A 24,274-nucleotide genomic window follows, 5' to 3' on the forward strand; every position below is an offset into this window, starting at 1 on the left:
GACTCTGTAGTGTTTGTGTGATTGGTCTGCTACATTATACAGACAGTTTTGGCATATAAGCAATATATAAATCTAGTAGTAGTTGTAGTAGTAGTAGTAATAGCCTCATTTTTTATGCCAAGTAAAGAATCATTTTTCCCAGGCAGTTGATAGACTAAGATGATGTTGTTTATAATAGTATGCTGCCAAAGATTTCTGTGGCTGTCTGAAGGTGATGGATGTTTATTATCTTTATGGTATATTTATTTTGATTTTTAACAATGTTGTAAGTCTCTTGGAGACCTTTGGATAACTAGTGACTAATATATCTAACAATTATTATAATATAAAGTTGAACTGAACATGTCTCTGTGAACAAAGACCCATTCCTTGCTGCCCCAGGAGTCATTGTGATATACAGTCTCTCCCTTTACATGCACTACCCATTAGAACTATGGAATGGTTCAGGAATATTCATGATGGTCATTCTGCTAGTTTTAAATAATAGGCATTGTAGGATAAATCTTTTTTTTTAAGGCAAGTGCTGATATAGGGAATTTGTGGCCTTCCAGACATCATTGGACTCCAACTCCCATCAGCCCCAGCGGTTGGTCGGCAGTCAGGAATGTTGGGAGTTTTAGTTCAACAACATCTAGAGGGCAACTGCTTCTCCATTTTCATGTTAGGGGATGTGGTGAACGATTTTTCCTTTTTTTAGCATTTTGGTGCTGCTATGTTCTATGGAAAAATCTGGCATCAAACAACCTTTTAAGCTTAATGTTTAGAACCTACATCATGAATTCCATTGCATAAAACTGAGAAAATCCATTTTGTGGTGAAACATGGCCATTTTGTTAATTGACATTACTGCATTCTGGGTTGCTGCCTTCAGACACTTTCTGGAAGAGATATTGAATATCATTTATCCAACACGGGTACATTTTATTATGAAGATTTGACCAATGGAAGTACCCTTCAAACCAGAATAGGGAAAAGACTGTTAATTATACACAGTGAAGACCAGATTTCTGCAGCTAACAAGGTGGGTGCTTTGTATACAAATGTGTATGTTCATAGACGCCTGTCTGATTCACACATTTCCTATTTTAATTGCTGTTACTTTAATGGGATTGTTTTATGGCATGTTTTAATTATGGATGTTTATATTTTGATGTATGTGTAACTGGTTTTTATACTTTGTAAACTGCTGAGAAGCCTATTTTGGCATTAAGCAGTATATTAATTATTAATTAATAATACATTTCCCAGGGCTGGCACTCTGTGAGATACAGAAGTGCTGCCATCCCTTACAAAATAGACTGATTCATGTGAAGTCTGGTTCACATGATCCTTCCCTGAGTCATTCTTCCTTACAAGGGATAGGTTGATTTTCATAGGGAGCTACAAAGACCATGAATGGCTAATGATCCATGGGCAGTTGAATTATTGCCTTCTCAGGCAGCCTAGTCAACATAGTCACAAAACTAGAAACTATCGCTTGGAATTTCCCTGGCAAATATTTGAGATGATGACCATCTGACAAAATACCTGTGTATAGAGATATTAAGAAGTCGTGCAAAGGTTTATATCCCTGATGAATAGATCCCATGGGTGGGACCTACTCTTGTAGACATGTATGAACTTGACCAGTAGTTCACCTAAAGTTCTGTATCTGGTAGGTTGTAGGTCAAGGATCACTTCCACACCCCACTATATGTTACACTTGTATGTTGAGTCTTGTATGAACCAGATTAATATGTTACACAATAATGTAGGTTGTACAAGAGAAGCCTTCCTTAGCTACTGTAGACGGGGTGAAACTTCTCCAGAGCAGATTTTGGGGGAGCACATAGAAGGTTTGCAGGGTGGAAGCGCTGAAGGAGAAGGGCTGTTGCACGAACAGAAGTAGGTTCTGCTTGTGCATGGACAATGCTGGATGTCACCTATGGTCCTTGCAATACATTGATTAGAAAAAGAACAGTATTTCAGATGTATTGTTATGCATAGGGAGATATATAAAATAAATCAAAATGTGATGGATTCAGTCTTCAGCAGTATCCAGTATAGTATAGCATATACTATACTATACACAGTACAGTATACACAGTACAGAGTTGACTGAAGGGGAACCTCAGGTTGGCACACATTCCTTAGAAATTTTGTAATTACAATATAATAACTTTAATTAAAAAAAATAGTTTACATACTTGTAAGAGCTGCTGCATTGTGATAGCAAATGTACCATATCAGGATCAAGCTAGAAAAATTACTCAGTGAAATGGAAAGAATGTAACATTAGCTCAGCAAGAGATTACATCTGTCTAAAACTAATATGTAGCTGAAGTAAATTTCCTGGCATGAAAGACTAAATTCCTCCTCCAGCCAGCTAGTTCTTGCTCCTACTGCCAAGCAAGAACTGACGCTTTCTTGGGCTGGTGTCCAAAACACACCAGAAAAAGTGGGTGAGTTCTTTAGCCATGAGTAGAATCACATGCGAAGGATCTAAGCACTTAGAAAGGTCATGAGAGTATTTGTCAAGTTGCAGCTCTGCTTGTTTTCCTTTTCAGATGGCAACAAGGTATGTGGATGGACAAGCTATCCTTGGGTGGGACATAGTTGCTTCCAATGGGGTCATCCATGTCATCGCAGCACCTCTGAAGGCTCCTCCTCTACCCCATGTAAGTCTTGTGAATAACTGCATTTTTTTTTAGTCCCTTGCTGATCCACTGGAAAACTATGAATATATGGTTCTGCTTTTAAATTGTGTTTCCTAAAACATTTATTGTCTTTTACTGTCTCCACGGCTATTGGCCATGATTGCTGTACTCTGCCACCATAGTAAGAAGCAGTATGCTTCTGAAAACCAGTTGCTGGTAGCTCAAGGAAGGGAGAGTGGTCTTGCACTCAGGTCCTGCTTGTGGGCTTCCCATGGACATCTGGTTGGCCATGGTGAGGACAGGATGTTGGCTTAGATGGGCTACTGGCCTCATCCAGCAGGGCTGTTCTTTTGTTCTTATGTTCACTTAGGCTTCTCTACACCCTGGAGTTGGAATATTCTTTGCAATCCTTCTGGTCATAGGAATCATTGCTCTTGCTGGATATTCATACTTCAGATTTAAGCAGGAAACCATTCGTTTCCAACATTTCAAGGTAAGAAACCAATGAAAATGTAAACTGAGCTTCATCGCTGCCACCTTTCATGAATTTCTACTAGTTTACAACTAGCGGCAGTAGAAATTGCTTTTTTTCTCTTGATTGCTATAAATGGTCATGCAAGAGCATCAGGACTAACCAGGTGTGATGGACTAGCCACTTGGGTTTTATCCATGTCTTCCCCTTTCACATATAGATAGTGGAGGCTGATCCATTAGGGCAAATGGGGCACTGCCCACAAAACTCTGCCATCAGTGAGACCGCACTGGCCTATCTCCTTACTTATATAACTAGCCCAGGGGTGGCACTGGCTGCCAGCTTTCTCCTCCTTAGTTTCAGTGCTGCTTTAGCAGGGAGGATGGGAACAAAACTAAAATTAGTTGGTTCTGTTTGCCATTGGCTCTGCCTTTCACTAGCTCTGGCTCCACCTACTGTTGGTCTCCCGGCCTTTCACCTTACCAGTCCCAATGGGCACTAGCCACCACTGCTTATATTTGTTAAATTTATATCCTGCCTTTCCTCCAAAAGGAGCCCAGGGTGGCAAACAAGTGAGAAAACAGTAACAAATTTCGTATAAACAATTCCAATACAGATGCAGACTGGGAAAGATCTCTACTTAGAAGGCTTGTTGGAAGCATATAGAGCAGGGGTGGCTACTCCGTGGCTCTCCAGATGCTGCTGGACTACAGCTCCCATCATCCCTGACCATGAGCTGTGTTGGCTGAGACTGATGGGAGCTCTAGTTCAGCATCATGGTCAGATCACTATGTGGTAAATGTAGACCTCTCAATGCCACACACCCTCCGCAGGGGACAGGGACCTATTAGGATGGTCTGTCCCAGACGCCTGATGGAGCCTAAGGGATTCCTGAATGCGCTGGGAGAGTTGGAGCTGTCTGAAGGTCGCCTGGTCGAAACCCTGGTGATGGAGTGGAATAGGGAGATCACTGCAATAGACCGGGTGGCTCCGAAACGTCCTCTCCCCCTGAATAGAACTCAGATTGCACCCTGGTATACACCACGGCTGCGGGGTCTGAGGCAGGAGGTGAGACGTCTAGAGCGCCGGTGGCAGAAATCTCGCTCTGAAGATGATCAGACACTGGTTAGAGCAGCAATAGCTGCCTCCAAGTGGCAACAAAGGCAACAAAGAGGGAATTCTTTGCTGCCTCTATCGCGTCCGCAGAGTGTTGTCCCAGGAGGTTGTTCCAAGTGGTCCGAAGCCTGGTCGGTCCAGTTGCTCAGGAACCCATGGAACATTCTAAAGCCTCCTGTGACATATTTGCTAAACACTTTGCTGATAAAATTGAACGTCTGAAGAGCACGATTCCGTATGCCGTGGATGCAGGAAGTGGGCCAGAGTCGGCCAGTTGCATTCCGGTCCAATGGGATCGGTTTCAGCCTCTTCCCTCTGAGGAAGTGGACAAGGTGCTCTCTACTCTGAGGCCGACCACCTGTCTGTTTGATCCTTGCCCTACATGGCTCATTATGGGTTGTAAAGAGAGACTGAGCGAAGGGATCAAGGTAGTGGTGAATGCTTTCTTGGATGAAGGTGCTATGCCATCAGCCCTCAAGGAGGTGGTAATAAAGCCCATTCTAAAAAAGGCCTCCTTGGATCCCCAGGAGTTAAACAACTTCCGCCCAGTCTCTAATCTTCCATTCTTGGGCAAGGTGATTGAGTGAGTGGTGGCCAAACAGTTACAGACACACTTGGATGAAGCTGATTATTTAGATCCATTCCAATCGGGCTTCAGGACTGCACATGGAACTGAAACAGCCTTGGTCGCTCTGGTGGATGATCTGAGGAGGGCGTTGGATAGGGGAGAACACGCATTCCTCGTCCTCCTGGATCTCTCAGCGGCTTTCGATACCGTCGACCACGGTATCCTTTTAGATCGCCTGGAGGGAATGCGAATAGGGGGCACTGTGTTACGGTGGTTCTGTTCCTATAGCTCAGACAGGCATCAACGAGTAGTGTTGGGAGATGAGGTTTCAGACCCTTGGCCTCTCAATTGTGGTGTGCCACAGGGATCTATCCTCTCCCCCATGCTATTTAACATCTATGTAAAGCTGCTGGGAGCCATCATCAGGAGATTTGGGTTGCAGTGTCACCAATATGCGGATGACACTCAGCTCTATCTCTCGTTTAAGTCCTCACCAGAGATGGCTGTGGATACCATTTCCAAGTGCCTGGAGTCCGTAAGTGGATGGATGGGAGGTAATAGGCTGAGGCAGAAACCTGAGAAGACCAAGGTGCTGCTAGTGGGAGACAAAAGGTTAGGAGATATAGACCTGGTGTTTAATGGGGTAAGATTACCCCTGAAGGACCAGGTCCGCAGCCTCGGAGTAATTATTGACTCCCAGCTGTCCATGGAGGCTCAGGTTTTAGCAGTGAGCCGGGCAGCTTGGTATCAATTACATCTTATACAGAGGCTGCGACCCTACCTTCCTGTCCATCTGCTCCCACGGGTGGTACATGCCCTGGTCTCCTCTCGCTTAGACTACTGTAATGCGCTCTACGTTGGGCTACCCTTGAAAACGGACCGGAAATTACAGCTGGTGCAGAATGCGGCGGCACGTTTGATTAAGAACTGCCGTCACCGGGATCACATCACTCCGGTGTTGGAAGACCTACACTGGTTACCAGTTGTTTACCGGGCCCAATTTAAGGTGTTGGTACTTACCTTTAAAGCCCTAAACGGTTTTGGCCCAGTTTATCTGAAGGAGCGCCTCCAGCATCACCAAATATGCCGCCTGACGAGATCAGCCTCACAAGACCTTCTCTCGGTCCCACCAGTGAAAACAGCTAGGCTGGTGCGGACCAGAGAGAGGGCATTTTCGATTGTGACCCCCACCCTTTGGAATTCCCTGCCCTATGACCTTCGACATGCCCCCTCCTTGCCAAGTTTCCGCCGAGCCTTAAAAACCTGGCTATTCAGGCAGGCATATAAGATTCCTGGGCTGGACTGATTTTAGTGTGATACAGTTGTGGATGATTTTGATTAATTACAGTTTGAGGTTTTTGATTATGTTGTATTTTATCTTATTGTGTACGTCGCCTAGAGTGGCCGTTAATTCGGCTAGATAGGCGACTCAAAAATAAAATTTTATTATTATTATTATTATCATCTGGAGAGCCATGGAGTGGCCACCCCTGATACAGAGCAACTATGGAGGGATTTATTTACATGAAATAATGGAGAGGGGAGAAAAATCTACCCCCCGCCCTTGACTACTCAAACCAATGGTATATTATCTCCTCACCTGCTCTCAAAGCAATGGTGCATTACCTCTCCTTGCCTGCTGTCAAATATGGGCACCAGGTTGGAAGACAACTGCTTAAAGCAGTGGTGGAGAACCTGTGGCCTGCCAAATGTTGTTGGACTCCAACTCCCATCAGTCCCAGCTGGCATAGGCATTTGTGAGGGACGATGGAAGCTGCAGCCCAACCACATCTGGAGGACCAGAGTTTCCCCACACCTTATTTATAACAACACCACACAGCTTTTCATAAGCTCCTCTTAATGTAAAGAATCAACCCACCCCTGCTTTATATAAACAGTAGAAGCATGCAGGCAGCTGCCCCTATCATGCCTAGTGTGGCCCTTTACTCATCAGAATTGGTCCTCTTTTTTTGCACAAGTCACAGATCACACAGAGCTGGTCTGTGGGTCTACACCTCCCCAAATTGGGGCAATAAAACTCTGAAGACAGAGGCAGCATAGCGGAGATACATTGTTCAGATGTTTTTCACAGTCTAGAATTAGCTATGGCTGCTTCAGACTGAATACAGACAAAGCTCTTACTGCTCCTCCCTGAAAATTGGAGGCAATTTAAAAGATTTGTGCATACACACATCCACACCCCACATTTCTGATAAACGGGTGGTATCCAGCTATATCATACTCAGATTGGAGCCATTGATACCACTGAGTATGACTTGGTTGGATACAATGAGTGTTGCAAGTTTTTATATTGTATTAAAACAATCTGCAAAACTATTTGACCAGAGGCAATAATAGTGGGGGGGGGGGGAGAGGGACACACAATTATTTGTAGAATTTGGGAAGTCATGCCTCTCACCTCTCTTAAAAAGGATTATGTATCCAGTCTAATGCTGTCCTATATATAAAATGAACATAAAATCTAAATTGAACTAGAGTCCAGAGTCTGTGAGTTCAAATCCCCGCTCGTCTCCTGGGTGTCAAGGGCCAGCTAAAGATGACCCCCACAGTGAGTGGCTAAGGGGTTACGTGCCCTGCCGCCTGTGCAACCGTGGGCAAGCTGCATAGTCCCAAGGAGCCCAGTTGCCCCTCAGCTGGCAGTTGCAGACAAGGAAGGGGCTAGCTTGTGCAGCTGTGCAGTAGAGAGAAGCAATGATAAATCCCCTCTGAATACCACTTACCATGAAATCCCTATTTATAGGGTAGCCATAAGTCGGGATCCACTTGAAGTCAGTCTATTTCCATTTTTTCCATAGGATAGTTTGGAGTTTTTTGCAGATGGATAGAAGGGAGAGTTCCCTTCCTTTTTTGGAAATATTTACATTAAAGGGGAGCAGACTAATAAGCAGAGGTCACATTCTATTGCACATTATGAACAGAATTTGGGCCTGTTCCTTCCATTACTCATACTACAGCATTGGCTTGGTGGTGAAACCATAGTTTGGGCATCATGAACAGGCTTTGAGGCTTACCTGTTCCAATTTCCTTCACTATTCCTTGGTTGTAGTAACTATATTTGGTTGGGATGTCCAAACTTGGAAAAGTATGCTTAACCACAAACTTCAGCTTGCCTGTAAACCAGAACTGGAAGCCGTTTCAAGTAGGTTTCTAGTTCTGATTTGGAGGCAAGCTTTGCTTTCTGATAAGGACATCTAGCCAAATTCAGATGCAATGGCAAAATATAATTACACGAATCAGGAAAAATGAAGGTCCATTAACGATGGCCAAAACATGGCCATGACATCTTACATGATAATTTTACAATTTCTAAATTCCAGAAAATATATCTATTAAGCATAAATGTATTCTTTAATTTTAAAAACAGGAAAAGGATGATATTGATGTAACTACACTGGACAAAGCACAGTCTTCAAACATCTCAAATCCTAACTATGAAAGCTCAACAACTTCAGCACCAGATTCTTCATATGATCCATTTTCTGTAAGTTTTCATTGTGATTTTGAGAACTATGTGCTTGAGGGTTTTTGGTGTTTTTTTTTTAAAAAAAGAGGGAGTACTTAACCAGTTGTAAAACCAGGAACATGGACTATTTTGTTTTTGATGTTCCTTGCTACATCATTAAGTGTCTATATAGACACGCAAGTCTCACCTAAACTAAGGGTCTGTTTAGACAAGGGGAAAATAAATCCCACTTTTTTACACACACACATGCATGTGCACCTTCTAGATGGTCATGCTGGCTGGGACTGATGGAAATTGTAGTCCAAAACATATGGAGGGTACTAGATTAGGGAAACATAACTATGGCAACGTACACTCAGAAGAAACCCTAGGGCTGGAACTACATGTTTAAGGAGGCAAATGGGCACCATCCAAAACAGCCCAGCCTCTTCTCCACCTCTAACTCGTGGCTAACTTGCGGTCCTTGAGAAGTTCAAGGTCCTTGGACTACAGCTCCTATCAATCCTGACTATGCTTACTGGTATTGATGGAAAATGAAGTCTACCAATATCTGGTGGGACACATATTAGCCATCCCTGGTGTAGTGGTACAAAATGCACAATGATGTAATGTTACTATGATGCCTCGTCCCAGAGCAGCAGATAATATAGTGGTTCACCAACTTTACCAGTGTGCCAAATTCTAACTTTCCCCTCACACAGACCACATATCACTTCACACCCAGCAATGAACAATCACCTGATACTGTGACAATATTTCTCTAGATTCTTAGGGGAGTAAGCATACCACATTATGATCCATTCTTTGTTGGTTTAATTTTTTTTATTTTAGATTGTCCATTGTTTTGTAAATAAATATTGAAATGAGTATGTAACTGCTGAATATAAATTGTGGTTTTTTTCAGGTTTCTGATGAACAGCAGCTGGTGAGCAATGGTCCTCATGATGAGTTCTGATACCCTAACTCAGAGATGATGAAATCATTTTTCAGCTAAAACATAACATGAAGATACAAGGCAATGTAAACACATTTCTGGCTTTCCAAAAGGGCATTTGTGAAGACTATGGAAAATTCTCAGCCAAGTTGTTGAAGGCAGTTTGATTTCTTTAGAACTCTTGTTTTACTACTTCACTGCAGTTCCTACTTTGCAGACATCAAAATGTTCTTCAGAGTTTGCTACTGTTCTGCTTTCTTTACTTCATAATTTTCATGGAGAAAGGGGGGCTCCTTATATACTGCAGAAGTAGTTAGCTACACAGTTTAAAAACAAAATAATGCTTAATAAAGACCAGACATGGGAGTACTTATTTAGCTTGATTGAAGCTTGATATTGTAGGGACCCTCCAGTTTTTAAAAGAAAAGAAAAAAATGTATTGTAACGCAGCTGAATCATTTTAAAAGAACAGATCAGTGTTCATTACAAACCTTAAGATGTTTATATACAGATATAACCAACTTTTTTTGTAATAAAATATCATCTTGTCCAGGTAAAGGACTATTGAGGCCTTTAGGGGCTCATGTGCCTTTTAATTAAGGAATCATATTTGCAAGTTTTGGTGGTTTTGCTTCCTGGGGCATTAATGAGTTCTGTTAATTGTCCCAATGTCTGCTATTGTTTCCATAGAAGCAGGCTGTAATTACGTTGCCTTCTTCTAAGTAGCAGTATCTTGCTATAGAAGTGAATAGAGAATGCAAAACAAAGTAATTAAGGCCTGTCCACCATAGGAACAGATAAGGCAATTGAGAGACAGAGACAGTTCCTCTTTTCTGCCCCCCCCCAAAAAAACCTCAATGCTCATTAGGAGTCAATAATACAGGCTGAACCTAGCAGTAAATGTTTAACATTGTTGGGAACCCTTCACAAACTGGAGATTTGGGTGCCAGTAAACATAAAAGGCTTTTTTCTTCATAGGTTAAAGGAATGCTGGATAATACAGAGCAAGATGAAGTGCTTGCATGGAACCTCCATATAAATTCCACTTCAGTTGAGCACTAGAGTAGAAATAACCACATAAAATTTCATAATGCGTTTACCCCATGAAAGGGCTGACGAAATCCATATTGAGATGTAAATAACAACTTACCAGTGGTTGGTAAGATAAGGCAAGACATTTTTATGAACTGTGATTTGGTTCTCTCTCCTCTTTCAAGTCACAAATTATTTACAGCAAGGCTTAACAGCAAGCCAGGCTTGGGGAAGCTATTAGAAATAAGTAGGCTAGTATTTTGTGGGCTTATTTGCAGGACTGTATGATAAATCTAAAGCTAAGCAAGTTCAAATCTCCATGTTGCATACTCAGAGACCTTTTGCGGCTGTGTTAGCTGGTCCCAGGCTATGGTCTGAAGGCACATAAGACCCGCTCCCTGCTGAAGCTAAACAGGGTCAGGTCTGGTCAGTGCCTGGATGAGAGACTGCCTGGGAATATGTAAGCCACCTTCGGTTTCCATCATGAAAAGAAAGGCAGGGTATAAGTGTAATAAAAAATAAAAGTGTTATTCTAAAAGAAGAACCATGTGTGCAGCCTTGAGGCCCTTGGAAGGTGGGGTATAGATATAAAATAAATACTGTGCATTCTGCCTGCCATTAAGTGACAGATGACTTTCAATCTTCTGTAAAGAAGAATTCAGGCCAAACTTTATCCTAGCTGATGGAAAAAGAACACTGCAACAGGAGAACACCAAACATGGTGGCTAAGAAATTTAAATAGGTTTCCTGTGATTGTAGTATCCCATCTTTTTAGAATAAAAGGCTGCAATCCAGAAGGGCACATGTACTCAAATTAGTTGTAGAATTTTCCTCTGGCAACTTATGCCATCATCTGAAAAACTAACTGATATATCATACTGCCATTTTTCTCACATCTCTACTTCATCCATGAATTTCCTTTGAAACAGTTCCTTCAGGTTTAGTTGATGATTGCCCACTGTTTCCCTTCAAATACACATAGTTTCATTCTATTGGAAGACATTTTCATTTGAAGAAATCTTTAAAAATCTGCATTAAAGCTTCTAAATGAATTAGAATTTTAATTAATATGACAAGTCATTTATTGCATGAAGAAAAGTTAATGATGCTGTAACAAAGTCATTTTGTTGAATACAAAAAAGTTAGCTTGACAAGATTGACAACGGTAAGTTCCTATGGAATCAAATTCTAGTTTTTGGGTAGTCAGTTTGTTGAGAAGCAAACTATTTGCTTCATTTTTGGTATTCAAATACTAATGAAATTCCATATGGCACAATATCAGTAAAATTGTAGGTGCTAATTAGAAGTGACTAAAATGACATCAGAGGAATAACAGTAGAAATAAACAAATGATAGTTTGTAGCTCATTGTCCAAGGGCATTCCCCAATCACTTAACATGCAAAACCATTTTTACAGTATAAGATACTATATAGCAGCAATCAGCACCAGCATACAAAAAAATAAAGTTTTTATTCTGCAATAGAACCTGTCTACATAGCGGTTTTCTACACAAACAGTCTGTTCAGAGGAAGTAGACGTGTAACTAGATTCACCACACTGGATAGTGTATACCAATTCCAGAGTTCTGGTAAACCCTTAAATATTTTACATTATGCATACTTTTCTAGAATACATACTAATTTCATTCTTTAACATATTGTACAAATACTGTCTTTTTAAAAGGGCTTTGGAATCCTAGAGCTATGTAGCATAATAGATACATTTCAAGTAATGTCAAGTCTTATTTTGTCCTTTAACAATTAGTCCTGTCCCCTGGATTTTCCATTTTGGGCATAACACAATTCATCTTTCCACTGGACTGGGATGAGTTGGATGCTTTGGAGTGCTGGCAGGCGCCAGGCTCTGCTAGCAGCAGCCCTCCACCACAGCAGCGATGTGGCTCAGTGAGGAGCCTGCTAGCACTGTTGGGGGTCTGCCAAGGGCAGCCAGCCTGGCAGAAGCCCCAAAAACAGACCATTCCGGAGGTGTGGGGGGGACTTATGTGAGGTCCTGATCTCCCTGCAAACTCCACCAGCCCAAAGACTAGTGGAATTTTTTTTTTAAAAAAAGAAAATCCATTCAAGCCTATGGGGAGTGCTTACTCCCCAGCAGGCCTGTTTGCCAGAGGCAGTGCCTCCCGGCTGGCTTACACACACTGCTCCCAATGGAGCCCACGTTTAGCCAGGCCAGCAGCTCCTGAACAGGAAGAGGATCCCATGGAGCCTTCCGCCTGCTCCTTCTCTGCCAGCCCCCTTCTGCTGGCTCCCTGGCAGTTGGATTGCTCTGCCTAATATTTTTGTTGATTCTTTAGAAAAGCAACAAAACAGAGGTAACTATTTTGATAAAAGCTTGGCCAATGCCTCAACAGTGTTTTTATTCACTCTAGCACAGAGCATTCAGGTAGTCAGTGGAAGTCATGCATATGAAGTATATTTATAGCCAGACAAACACCCCAGCACCACTGAAAGTGAAGCTCAAACACCTTAGCATACAAAGGTCAACATCAGGCAACATGGTCAGCATTTCATAGGAACATAGGAGGCTGCCTTATACCAAGTCAGACAGTTGGTCCATCTGGCTCAGTATTGTTGACACTGACTGGCAGTGGCACTCCCAGCTCCCAGGCAGGGGCCTTTACTCAGCCCTGTATCTGCAGGTGGCAGGGATTGAACCTGGGATTTAAAAAAAATTATTTTAGCATGCATGCACAGCTTATGCTCTGCCACAAAGCTACAGCCTCTCCCCTTGCTTCAGAAAACTAAGAAAGGTCAAGTCAAAGTGGGGTGGGGGGCATCCTCTGAAAATTTTTACTGTCAAAAAGGGAACTCCTTGGTGCTTTAAGGGCACTGTTCTTCAGCCTTGCTTCTGAAGATGATGTTGGACTACAGCTTCTATGAGCCCTGGCCATTGGCCAAGCTGACTGGGGATGATGGGAGTTGTAGTCTAACAACATCTGGAGATCCAAGGTTGAAGAACAATGCTTTAGGGGATCACTGGAAAGACTGTAAAAAAAGGTTGATCTCCAAATGATTAGCTAGGATTGTCCATGTGATCTGTACAGGAAACATTGTTCTTGCACTAAATGGGCTTTGCTTGCCCTTCAGGATATCAGCGCACACAGTATTGCAACATCACTTGCAAATGATGGGTGATCCAGTCATTCATGGATCTTGGCAAAGTGATTGAAACAGGAAAAAAGTTATGCCAGAGCAGAAAGGGTTGGGGGGAGAAGAAGAGATCAGAGTCTGGCTAAAGGTTTCAGCAATCCAGCAGCCCCAAGCCACAGCTTTCAAGGGAAAAAGAACAAGGAAAAACTTTAGCTTGGCACTGCTTAGAGGTCTGTTTCAAGGAACTGAAATATTGGGCAAAATGGAGTCATGCAAGCAGGTTGTTCTTATGCAACACAAAGTAGAACAATGTAATTGCAAAGTCTCTCTCATACATGAAAATGCATACAAACTTGTAACACACAGCCTTTACCTGACCAGCATTTCGGAGACAAAATTGTTTCCTAAAAATAAAGAGAACAATTCTTGCTATATTTTGTATAACTTCAGCAAACAAAATACATGACATGCATGTGTGTGTGTGTAACCTCTGGCCCTCCAGATGTAGCTGAACTACAACTCCCATCATCCCTGGCCATTGGCCATGCTTGCTAGGGCTAATGCAAGTTGTAATTCAGCTGTATTTGGAGGGTGAAAAGTTCACTACACCTGTTTTAAGGCAGCCTTCCCCAAACTTGTGCTCTTTAGATGTTGTTGGCCCTCAAACTCCCATCTTCCTTGACCACTGGCCATACTAATGGAAGCTGGGAGTCAAACATCTGGAGGGCACCAGGTTGGAGATAGTTATTTTAGGGAATGTTACATTCCAAGTTCACTAAAGTAGCTGGATTGGAATGCTGATTTTGAATGTGGCTTTTCAGATTAAGCATTTTAGAAACTTCAAAACTGGTTTTAAGTGCATTACTTTACAATCCCTTCCCACTCTGAGGGCATTGGCATTCCAAAGTACAGAGTTTTAGGATTGGAATTATTCCTCTGTTAATTAGGTATGAGTTACACCACTCCATAAAGCACAGATTTAAAATAAGTTTAACCTCCCTTCCCCACTTTCACTGAAGTTCACAATTTCTAAAGTCTTTAGGTACACATTTCTTCTTCCACTATCGATTCACCAATTGGAAGTGCATTCTGTTAAGTAATTCATCTGCACAGACCCCAACTGAACAAAGGCCTTATTTAGAAGTGGAATTAAATTGATTTTGCCAAAATTGAATGAATACTTTGCTTTTCGGTCAAACATGAAGTATTCCAGAACTTACAAATACAATGCCTTATCTCCAAGCTCTTGTGTTCTTGTAAGGGAATTGGACAAATTCATGGAAGATAATCTTATCAAGGACTACTAGTCATGATGGCTCCATGTTTACCTGTATGTCAGGAAGGAGGAACCTATGGATGTTGGACTCCCATCTTACCTGACCATTAGTCATACCCGGCTGGAGCCGATGGGAGTTGGGAATCCAACAACATATAGAGGGCCACAGGTCCCCCAATCCTGCTCTAAGTTCAGAGACAATATACCTCTGAATACCAGTGAACAAAAGGGCTACTGCATGTGGGCTTTCTATAGGCATCTGATTAGCCACCATGAGAAAGAGGATACTGGACTAGAAAAGCCTTCAAGTTTGATCCAGCAGGGCTGCACTTAAGACAGAGATTCTCAAACGGTAACACTGGTGCACCCTAAGAGGTGGCTACGTGTGCCTCAAATATTATGAAAGTATATTTTAAAAATGAGAAGAAACCCATTTGTATAGGGTAAGTAATAGTTTTCTATAGTTTATTTTTATTCATAGTTTAAAATATATTAATATGTTTTTAATTTTGTACACAAAGTGCAGCAGAATTTTTTTATGTTTTACAGTGCGCCGCGAACCAAAAAAGTTTGAGAACCACTGACTTAAGGTCTTAACCACGAACAGAAGGAGAAACTGTGTTAGTGCTGTTCAATGAACTCTTGTTCATTGAAGAAAAACCTTCAAAACTGTGTGATAATAGTTACAGTAAGAGAAATATAGCACATAAGTAAGATGCAGGCTATAAGAAAAAGCTTGTGCAAAGAATTGTGCAACACCACATAACTTGCCTGGATTTGCGATTACTTTTTCCGTCAACATTATGAACAAAAAAGCTTTCCACTTGGAAAAGTGCATCTTTGCACCCAAGCTTTTGGGTTTGCTTAGTGTTGCATTTTTAATATTAACCAAGTTTTAAAAAATCTTGTACCCAAGAAGATACTAAGTTAACACAGAACTGTTCAGAAGGGTAAGGTGGTAGTGGAAAGCAGTAGCTTCAGCCTATTAGACAGCTGGACATAATAGGAACAATCAAGAAACATAAACGTTACATCCTACATCACAGTGGGACATACTTCTGAGTAATGTGCATAGATTCAGATACACTAGCATGTAACTACAAACCTTAGTTAAATCAACAATGGGGCTTAGGCATTCTGTATAGTTAAGTCCAAATGGTCATGTTATTCCAGATGACCATATGTAGCCTACAGACTCCATCAAGTAGGGTGAGAGTCAGGAAATAGAACCTGGGTAGGGTTGAGATCAAATATGGTAATTTGGAGATGAACTTTTTAAAAAAACAAAAAGTCTTAATATTTCTCTTCCAGAATGAATAGTAAGAATTCTTCCTAAAGTTGGTTTTAACTTTGTGACTGCTGCCCTTCCTGATATTTCATATGAAGGCACTTTAAGAACATTTACAATTACACCTTGTTGGCTACCCATACTTCATAAGGATTCATGCTGGGCTCACTCAGAAAATACATTTAATCTGTTTCTGCATATTTTTGGTGCCTATGTATTGTTTCTAAGCCCAAACCACCACCTTCCTTTTGGACACCACCGTAACAATGTTCAATTTCATTTTTATTTATTTTTCTCATCAGGCAACTGGCAAAAATGATTATGTACCTCAAGATATGGCAGATTTCAGCTCCCTTTCCAACACTTTTGTTGGGTAACAAGCAATTGTCATATGAATACAAATTTTAAAAAATGATATTGGAACAAACTTACCAAATATGTGCTAAAGTGGGTGAGGAACCAATAGCCCTCTAGATACTGTTTGACTCAAAGTCCCATCAGCTCCAGCCAGCATGGCCAATGGTCAGGGATGATGGGAGCTGCAGTCCAACAACAGGCTCCCTACCCATGTGCTAAGTTATACATTTTTAGTCAAATCCAGCTTGTGCACAATTAGTTACACAGCTACTAGTGGCTCCGGATAGAGACGTTTGTTTCCCATCTGAATCTAAAGACATCCAGCCAAGTTCAGTGGGACCCAGATCAGCATTGTGATATGGATATCCATTCAGATGCACATCTGCATCAGATATGCATGCAGAAACCTTTTTTGTATGCAGAGGATCTCTGCTGTCTAGGCGAACACATTCCACATCCTGAAAGTTGTACATAAAATGTAGGTTTGGTAAGTATTGCACACATTTGGACTTTTTGCTGGCTTGGAAGGGGATGTGGAGAGAACATGAGAATTTCCCCCTCATGGCTTCAAAACTTGTGGAAATCTTATACTTCTCCCCCCAACTAAAAAAATCTAACTACACTTTGAGTGAATTTAATCAGGATTCAAGACACATCCAGAATCCAAAGAGCTAATCATCTGGTTAGAGCACACGTAAATATATCAGACTTAGTAAGCGATATGACTAGAAATATCTCAAGTTGTTGATTTATGTGCAAATAATCTTCCCTTCCAGCAAGGATTCAGCTGGGGGAGAGGATCCATTTTCTCTCAGCGCAACCAGTCCCATTAATTCTCACTAGAGACAAGATTAATTAATGTCTGCTATACAACCATGTGCATTAACAGTTGTTATAGCTATTATGAAGAATTAGTTGGTTTTAAAGATACATTCATGTTACGTTAAATATACTTTGCTCTACTGAGCCACTGACTGGAAGGGGGGGGAAGAGGACAGCAAAGGTTTGACATAAAAACCAAGGGTGGGGAGAAAAGAAAACTTATTTGATCTGAATCATCTCTTGCAGAAATGGTATTCTGAATGTACCAGTGCACAGCTGGTCTGACCATGTCGGGAGTTCATGCTGCAAAGGAGTCCTCCTTGGGTAAAATGTGTGATCTTGATCATAGTTCAAAAGGCAACTCAGTGATGCCATGTAAATATCGGCAAAGCGAGACAAGCGTCTTAAGAAATAGGTTGGGTTCTGGTCAGTCCTGAATAAGCTTCCAAACTGAGAGTTAAAGAAGTTCCTGGTCAATTCTCTGGAAAGAAAAAGAGGCGTTGTTACAATTGTCAACCCATTATGCACTTTGGAAGGCTTAGGCTGCAATCCAATACACACTCACCTGGGAGTAAATCCCATTGAACCCAATGGAGCTTACTTCTGAGTAGACATGTATTGGATTGCAGCCTTAGTTTCCCTTACCAGTTAACCAGAGATGCTTGCTTACCCCATTTAAAACCAGTTTATTTAAATAATTTCAAAGGATACCATGCTCCTTTGTCAACTGAAAGTCACCTTCAGGAAAAGAGAAAATTAGAGGGTTTGGATGAATCAGCAACCTCCAATAGCATCTGTTATAAACCACCCTGTTCAGATCTTGCAAGTTCAGGTCGTGGCTTCCTATATGGAATCAATCCATCTCTCGTTTGGCCTTCCTCTTTTTCTACTCCATTCTGTTTTTCCCAGCATTATTGTCTTTTCTAGTGAATCATGTCTTCTCATTATGTGTCCACAGTATGATAACCTCAGTTTCATCATTTTAGCTTCTAACAATAGTTCTGGTTTAATTTGTTCTAACACTCAATTATTCGTCTTTTTCGTGGTCCATGATATCTGGAAAGCTCTCCTCCAACATCACATTTCCAATGAGTTGATTTTTCTCTTATCCACTTTTGGGCTTCCCTAAGTGGGTGATGCCCGCACCGCCATCTTGGTTGATGACAGGCATGCACAGAGTGTGCACAGCATTCACAGTGGTGGGAGAAGTAGGTGGAATGTGTGGGTGGGCACCGTGAGCCTGAGGCAAGTTGGTGCCCAAGGGCCCAGTGCTGCCTGGTGCCGGCCCTACTCTTCCCAATAGCCAGATTTGGAACCTATATGTGTTGGGGAAAATATAGCAAATTAGGGACTGTCCTATTTCACTAAAAGCAAGTATCTGGTGCCCAATTTCAATGCTTACCTCATCTCCTTTCTTTCCTTTTTCCACTCATGTAAGATCAGTTGAGAGTCAGGATCCCTGTGAACCTGAAATTATAACATGTAACCTTGTATGTTCTTAACAGAAAATCTATTAACAGGGAAAGAAAATGAGTATATCCTCTGACTGCAGACCATTAGAAATTTGATAGAGGGAGAAATGCAATGTGAACAAGCAAAGTGAATGCAATATGGAGGAGCACTGAATTATATGCAAGTGTCACTCAGCTGATGGCAAAGTTTCCATCAGTGGAATAGGAAGGAAAGTAGATTTCAACAACTCCCCCCCCGCAGCACTCCATGACCCCCTAAATCTGCTCTGGGAGGTTCCCACAACCTGGTGGGGGGAAGGGAGAAACACCAAACATTCCTTCTCTCCCCATTCCACCAACAGAAGTTTTTGCCATCAGCTGAACAACACCGTTGGATACCATCCATTATTTATATTATTTCATGTTTCCAACATCTGCCACAATAATTTTACAGGGAAAAATATTCAACTGCACTGATTTGCATCAGAGCAAGAATATTTATATGAAGACTATAATGGGAGTCAGGGAGGAAAGAGGCTTAAATATTACAGCTGTAGCTTATTAGGTACACGTTCTGACGGTTCATATTTTGCCTGTTTTAAAATTACATTTGCAATACCACTAAACAGAAGCCTGAGAGGAATCTGTAGGAAAGAGGGGACTAGAGAAGAGGGAAAGAATGAACACAAACCTGCATGTGTTCCAATAATCCAGTGAGAGTCTGTAGCCAGGTCATGGTCTGAATATACTGCTCTGTGTTCATTATCTTAATTTCTGTCCGTAACTCTGGAATAATTGCACCTGTTCTCCAGCCATGCTTTAAAGTCAAATCCTATTTTGCCAACCAGGATTGCAAAACACAAAAGTGTTAGTATTAAGACAATTCTTTCACCCTAAAGGCCATTTGTAAGATACCCCTACTTATATATAAGCAGCAATTAAAGTTAAGTGGATCAGCTATGCCACTGTACAAATAATTAAACTTAACAAATTAATCCATTCTAAAACCTAGCAGCAAGACCCAGGAGTTATAGGGTAAGCAAAACACAGTTGATCAGGAAGGACATTTTTGTGTCAGAGGAATAGGAAAGCAAACAAATTAGGGAAGGGACTAACATTTGAAATGGTAAAATATTAACAGAATCTGCACTGAGCTGCTTAATCAGGACAGGATGATTCCCCACACACAAACACACGTTGTAACAAGGAGCTTGAGGCCAAAAATAAAAGTAAAATAAGAATGTAGTCCTATGCAAGCTTGTCTGAGTGTAAGCCCCAATGACTAAGCATGCATAAGATTGCACTATATGATTATCAGCAACTTGCTGCACAGCTCTTATGCAGAGTGCAGAACAGCACATCCATGAGGAGGAAGTGCCCTTCCATAGGAAAACAGGGAAGCTGCCTTTTCCCCAAGTCAGGCCACTGGTCCATCTAGCTCAGTACTGTCTACCCTGACTAGCAGTGGCTCTCCAGGGTTTCAGACAAGGGACATGCCCAGTCCTACCTGGAGATGCTAGGGGCTGAACCTGGGACCTTCTGCATGCAAAGCCGATGCTCTACTACTGAGTTATGGCAACCCCGTGTATTTAATTTATTTTCATATTAAGAGAAATCTATACTCATTTATTGCAATTCTGTAAAAGTGAACAAAGATTTTCACCAGTGGTTCTCAAACTTGTTTTTCCCCACAGAACACCTGAAAATTGCTAAGGGTCTTGGTGGACACATAATTATTTTTCTGCCTCTTGTAGCAATTGTAATTTGCTGTGCTAGATGCTGTCTGATTGTAGTTTTACAGACATGCCGCAGACCATATGAATGAAGCTTGCGGACCACTGGTGGTCCACAGATCACAGTTTGGGAACTGCTGGTTTACACAATAACAAAGAGTCTCTGCAGGTGGATTTTGAGACAACAGGAGAGTAAACATTTCAGCTGGTGGCACCCTGAGGATGGAAAGCCCTTCCTCAAGATATAGCTGGTGCCAACATTGTTTAGTTTCCAGTGCCAGCTAAGAACCCACTATGCCCACTAGGCCTTTGATAGGAAGGAACTTTGAGTTTTGTATGCCAATTGTATTAATATTGAGAAGAAGCATTTATGTTTATGCTGTTTTAATATTCTATTGATTGATTATGGTTTTTGGTAGCAGGTGGCTCCGTACCAATGGGGCAGTGTTATCTACTCTGGGTTTTTCCGGGTTTTCTCCACTTCCATCACCTTGAACAGCTCCTTGAAGTTCAGACTAAAACCTGAAGCAGATTTCATTGCTCCATTGACATGGAGCCACCAGCCACCACTGTATGTATATTATGGAATCTGCTGCTACCAAAGGGCAGATTAAAGACGACATGAGCAACACTAAACTCACTGCATTTTCACACACATATCCTTCAAGGCACTACAAAGACTCTTATAGTCATTGTGTGATGGGTGTGGAAATGCAGTGGAATTAGCCCATCTAAATAAACCCTTGTGAGAGACTGACCTTTTTTATAATTTTTTTTCAATTTTTATAATTCTTCATTAAATTTGCCTTTATAAGCTATTATGAAGACTCACAAAAATTAGTTTCTATATTTTAAAGTTACTCTAAAATATGCTTAATTCTCCTAGCGCTCCCTATATATGCAGTCAATTCTAGATCACAATGGTGATAAGTATCTTTACCATATATGAAAAAGTGGCTTCCATAGTTAAAACATGGTGATAAACTCTGGCACTGACCAGCAAGGCCCTTATTAGTTTCTGTACAATGGAACCACATTAGAAGGAAACCTTCAGATTAGCATGGTCCATTGCAACTTTGATTTGATAAAAGAGCTTCATTAGTAGTTTAGCTTACACCAAACATACAGCATGACAATGTGCATTTCATGGACCCTCCACATGGACTAATTCCATGGCTACCACCAGTCATTGGGCACATTCCTGGGAGCTGCTGAGGCTGGCATGGAGATTCTTTATGCAATCAAGCCCCCCCAGGCACTAGAGCAGATTTCAAATGTCAGAGTCACCAAGCAAAGTATTTTTCACAGCTTCCATGTGACTGGCAGGGCAAAGGATAACATAACCTTTGAAGTCAGCCCAATGATTGCAAAGTAGTAGTCACAAGTTGTCTCAATTAATCCCAGCCTAAACGTAAACCACAACAGGTTTCTCTGCAGCAAAACTGCACTTCTATCCATGTGTCAATAATATGCATATTCAAAGTCTTCACTAATAGAACCACTGTATATTTAGCAGCTAAATTCTGGAGTTTTCAAAGCTGGGAACATCCCTGAATCTAAATCCACCTTCTGTTTTGTACTTCCTAACCTATCATTTTATTTATGGTTGATCTTTGCATGCACGTTAGGTAGCAAAGCTGTTCTCTTCTTCACCCTCATTATCTGGAAACATTAAATAATATTTTACCCAGCTTACATAGACAGACGTGAAAAGGGTGTTGTCCTGCAAGGTTTCAAGTGTCATGGAATTGTGCAAAAGAAAAAAAATGTGCACATATAATATGTATCCCGAGACAACTAGGCTAGAGAGAACAGAGTTAACCAAATTCCGCTGCAAAGCACTGAGAGATTTGAAGGACTCAAAAGGAAGATTGCTATTTTCCATTTACTGTAAATATAACAGTAGGCTATAAATGCCATTTGAACTCCCAGCTATTCCTGTCTTAAGCCACCCATATTAGCCTTTTATTTAGACTAGAAATTTAGCCAAGAGCCATGTGCCCTATTATCTTGCTCTCAACCACTAAACCAACTCAAAACTACACAGCTGGAATAAGAGGCTTATGTTTCTCTGAACAACAACAACAAAAAGTAATCCCGTCAGTGATTGCCCCACTTTCATGGCAGAAACCTAACACTTTGGTCTATTTTTTAAGTCTTCCTGTTTTACAAAATTAATTGCCAGACATTACCAGCCTTTATGAAACAAATAGGGAACAAAATACTTACTGCGAGATCACTGTAAATGTGATCACCAAAATACAAGACTTTGGAACCTCTCCAGCCAGTCAGCTTTAGAAACTCATATAAGTTCCCCTACAAAATGAGGGAGGGAAAAGATAAAGTAATGAACCATTAAGAGAATGTGGCGACTGTCAAGCCGACAGCTTACCCTCTTTGGGGAGGAGTAAAAGCTTCACTTTTCACAAGAAAACCTGACTACAATATTGTCACTAGGAATCTAGGAAGCTGCCTTGTACCAAGTCAGAGTATTGCTCAGTGTAGCCCAGTACTGTCTACACTGACTAGCAGCTGCTAACCAGGGTTTCAGACCAAGAGTGTCTCCCAGCCCTACCTGGAGACACTGGGGGAATTGAACCTGGGACCTTCTGCATGCAAAGCAGATGCTCTGCCACTGAGCTCACTTTTGAACGCTGCTGTTTAAGATTGTTCATTTTTTCTAATTTGTGTGCATTTACCATGACTGTCAGGAAGGTCCCATTTGAGGGGGAAAGACAGCATATAAATATTTTAAGAAACAAAAACATACCTGTTTGTAAATCTGGCCTTTTTGCAGTTGATGAATTTTGTCCCAAAGCAGAACACCTCTTTCATTCACCCTACGGAAAGGTCTGTTAAAAAAAAAAGTGCAAAGATCAATCACCCAATAGCACTGTGACCACCACCAAATGGAACAGATGCCAGCAGAACGTTAATTCAAAGAAGAGGAAATGGAACTCTTGCATATAGTGTCCTAAAAAGCAACTTCAGTAGCGTAAATTTTGGGATGAGCATTAACGTAAAATTTCTTAAATAAGACATGTAGCCTAGAGATTTTTTTAAAAAAAACGATTTGAGGAGAATCTGCAGAGCTTCATTCAGTAAGTACAACAGCTTGCATGTGGATAATCCTGGAGGTCCCTTCCAGTTTTAATTATTCATCATCTTTTGAGACCAACCTCTTTGGTAAAAAAAACAGCAGCAATCTTGGTAAAGGACTTCACACAACCCAGTTCACTGAATCCCTGTTACTCATCATAGATCTCTAAGCCACAGAGCATGACCATTAAGTTGTATCCAAAGTAGTGCTAAGTCAGGGTCCTGTCAGCACAAAGATTTCCACTTTTGCAATGGGTCTTCCCTTTCTCACCCCGTTTGCCCCCTAAATCTGTCCTAGGAGTTCCCCCAACCTTCTGGAGTAGACCTGAAGAGGGCACAGGGTTCAGGAGTTGGGAGGAGTGGAAGTCCTGTTTGCAGAAGCAAAATTCCTTGAACTGATGGGACGCATTAATTGCATACTGCCGTAAGTAGCTGATAAAACAGCCAATTTGCAAACTAGCCAGTTCTTAATCAGACGTCAACAGATTTTATTACTTGAAGCTTTAAAAAGAACTCTCAACTTTTTTTGGATATTAACCGCCCATTAGTTTCACCTGGCCTCCTGCCTCTGTATCTGGTTATTAAAAGGTGCATTTCACTTCCCACTCCATCAGAAATGGAACGGAGATTAAAATCAAGGAGGGAATGGGAAGGCAGGGACAGAAATGAGGTTGGAAAGGATTGGAAGAGGAAGAATAGAAACCGTTTGTACTCATTTTTGCAACAATGATCTTGTTTTCAGTCTTCGTAACAGCGTTATCATAAAAAAGTATTAAAAGTGGCAGCATGTGTTGCAGTGTAAACAAGTTAATAAAGTTTCTCCTTTAAAGGTTATTGTTTCCCCTCACCCCACAAAGGATGAGTAGAAATGTATACTCTCTCAAGGAGGATACTTTCT

General features: G+C 41.4%; 2 protein-coding genes across 4 annotated transcripts in view; one reads left to right on the forward strand and one right to left on the reverse strand.

The window, feature by feature from the left end:
* The window catches only part of STAB2 (stabilin 2), a 139,292-nt gene extending 127,564 nt beyond the window's left edge, over positions 1–11,728 (forward strand). For all 3 annotated transcript variants that reach the window (XM_061638873.1, XM_061638874.1, XM_061638875.1), the window contains 5 exons: positions 872–1,021; positions 2,547–2,657; positions 3,007–3,129; positions 8,178–8,294; positions 9,181–11,728. In XM_061638873.1, coding sequence (XP_061494857.1) covers positions 872–1,021; positions 2,547–2,657; positions 3,007–3,129; positions 8,178–8,294; positions 9,181–9,231 — 552 coding nt within the window. In that variant the 3' untranslated portion in view covers positions 9,232–11,728. The remainder of the gene's footprint in view (positions 1–871; positions 1,022–2,546; positions 2,658–3,006; positions 3,130–8,177; positions 8,295–9,180) is intronic.
* The window catches only part of NT5DC3 (5'-nucleotidase domain containing 3), a 44,733-nt gene continuing 32,153 nt past the window's right edge, over positions 11,695–24,274 (reverse strand). The window contains exons 10-16 of the mRNA XM_061638877.1: positions 23,048–23,129; positions 22,507–22,593; positions 19,236–19,376; positions 18,496–18,560; positions 17,360–17,574; positions 13,724–13,754; positions 11,695–12,915 (exon numbers count right to left, since the gene is read on the reverse strand). Of these exons, the coding sequence (XP_061494861.1) occupies positions 12,882–12,915; positions 13,724–13,754; positions 17,360–17,574; positions 18,496–18,560; positions 19,236–19,376; positions 22,507–22,593; positions 23,048–23,129 (655 nt within the window). The 3' untranslated portion in view covers positions 11,695–12,881. The remainder of the gene's footprint in view (positions 12,916–13,723; positions 13,755–17,359; positions 17,575–18,495; positions 18,561–19,235; positions 19,377–22,506; positions 22,594–23,047; positions 23,130–24,274) is intronic.

The sequence above is a fragment of the Rhineura floridana genome, chromosome 8, assembly GCF_030035675.1.
Source record: "Rhineura floridana isolate rRhiFlo1 chromosome 8, rRhiFlo1.hap2, whole genome shotgun sequence".
NCBI lineage: Eukaryota > Metazoa > Chordata > Lepidosauria > Squamata > Rhineuridae > Rhineura > Rhineura floridana.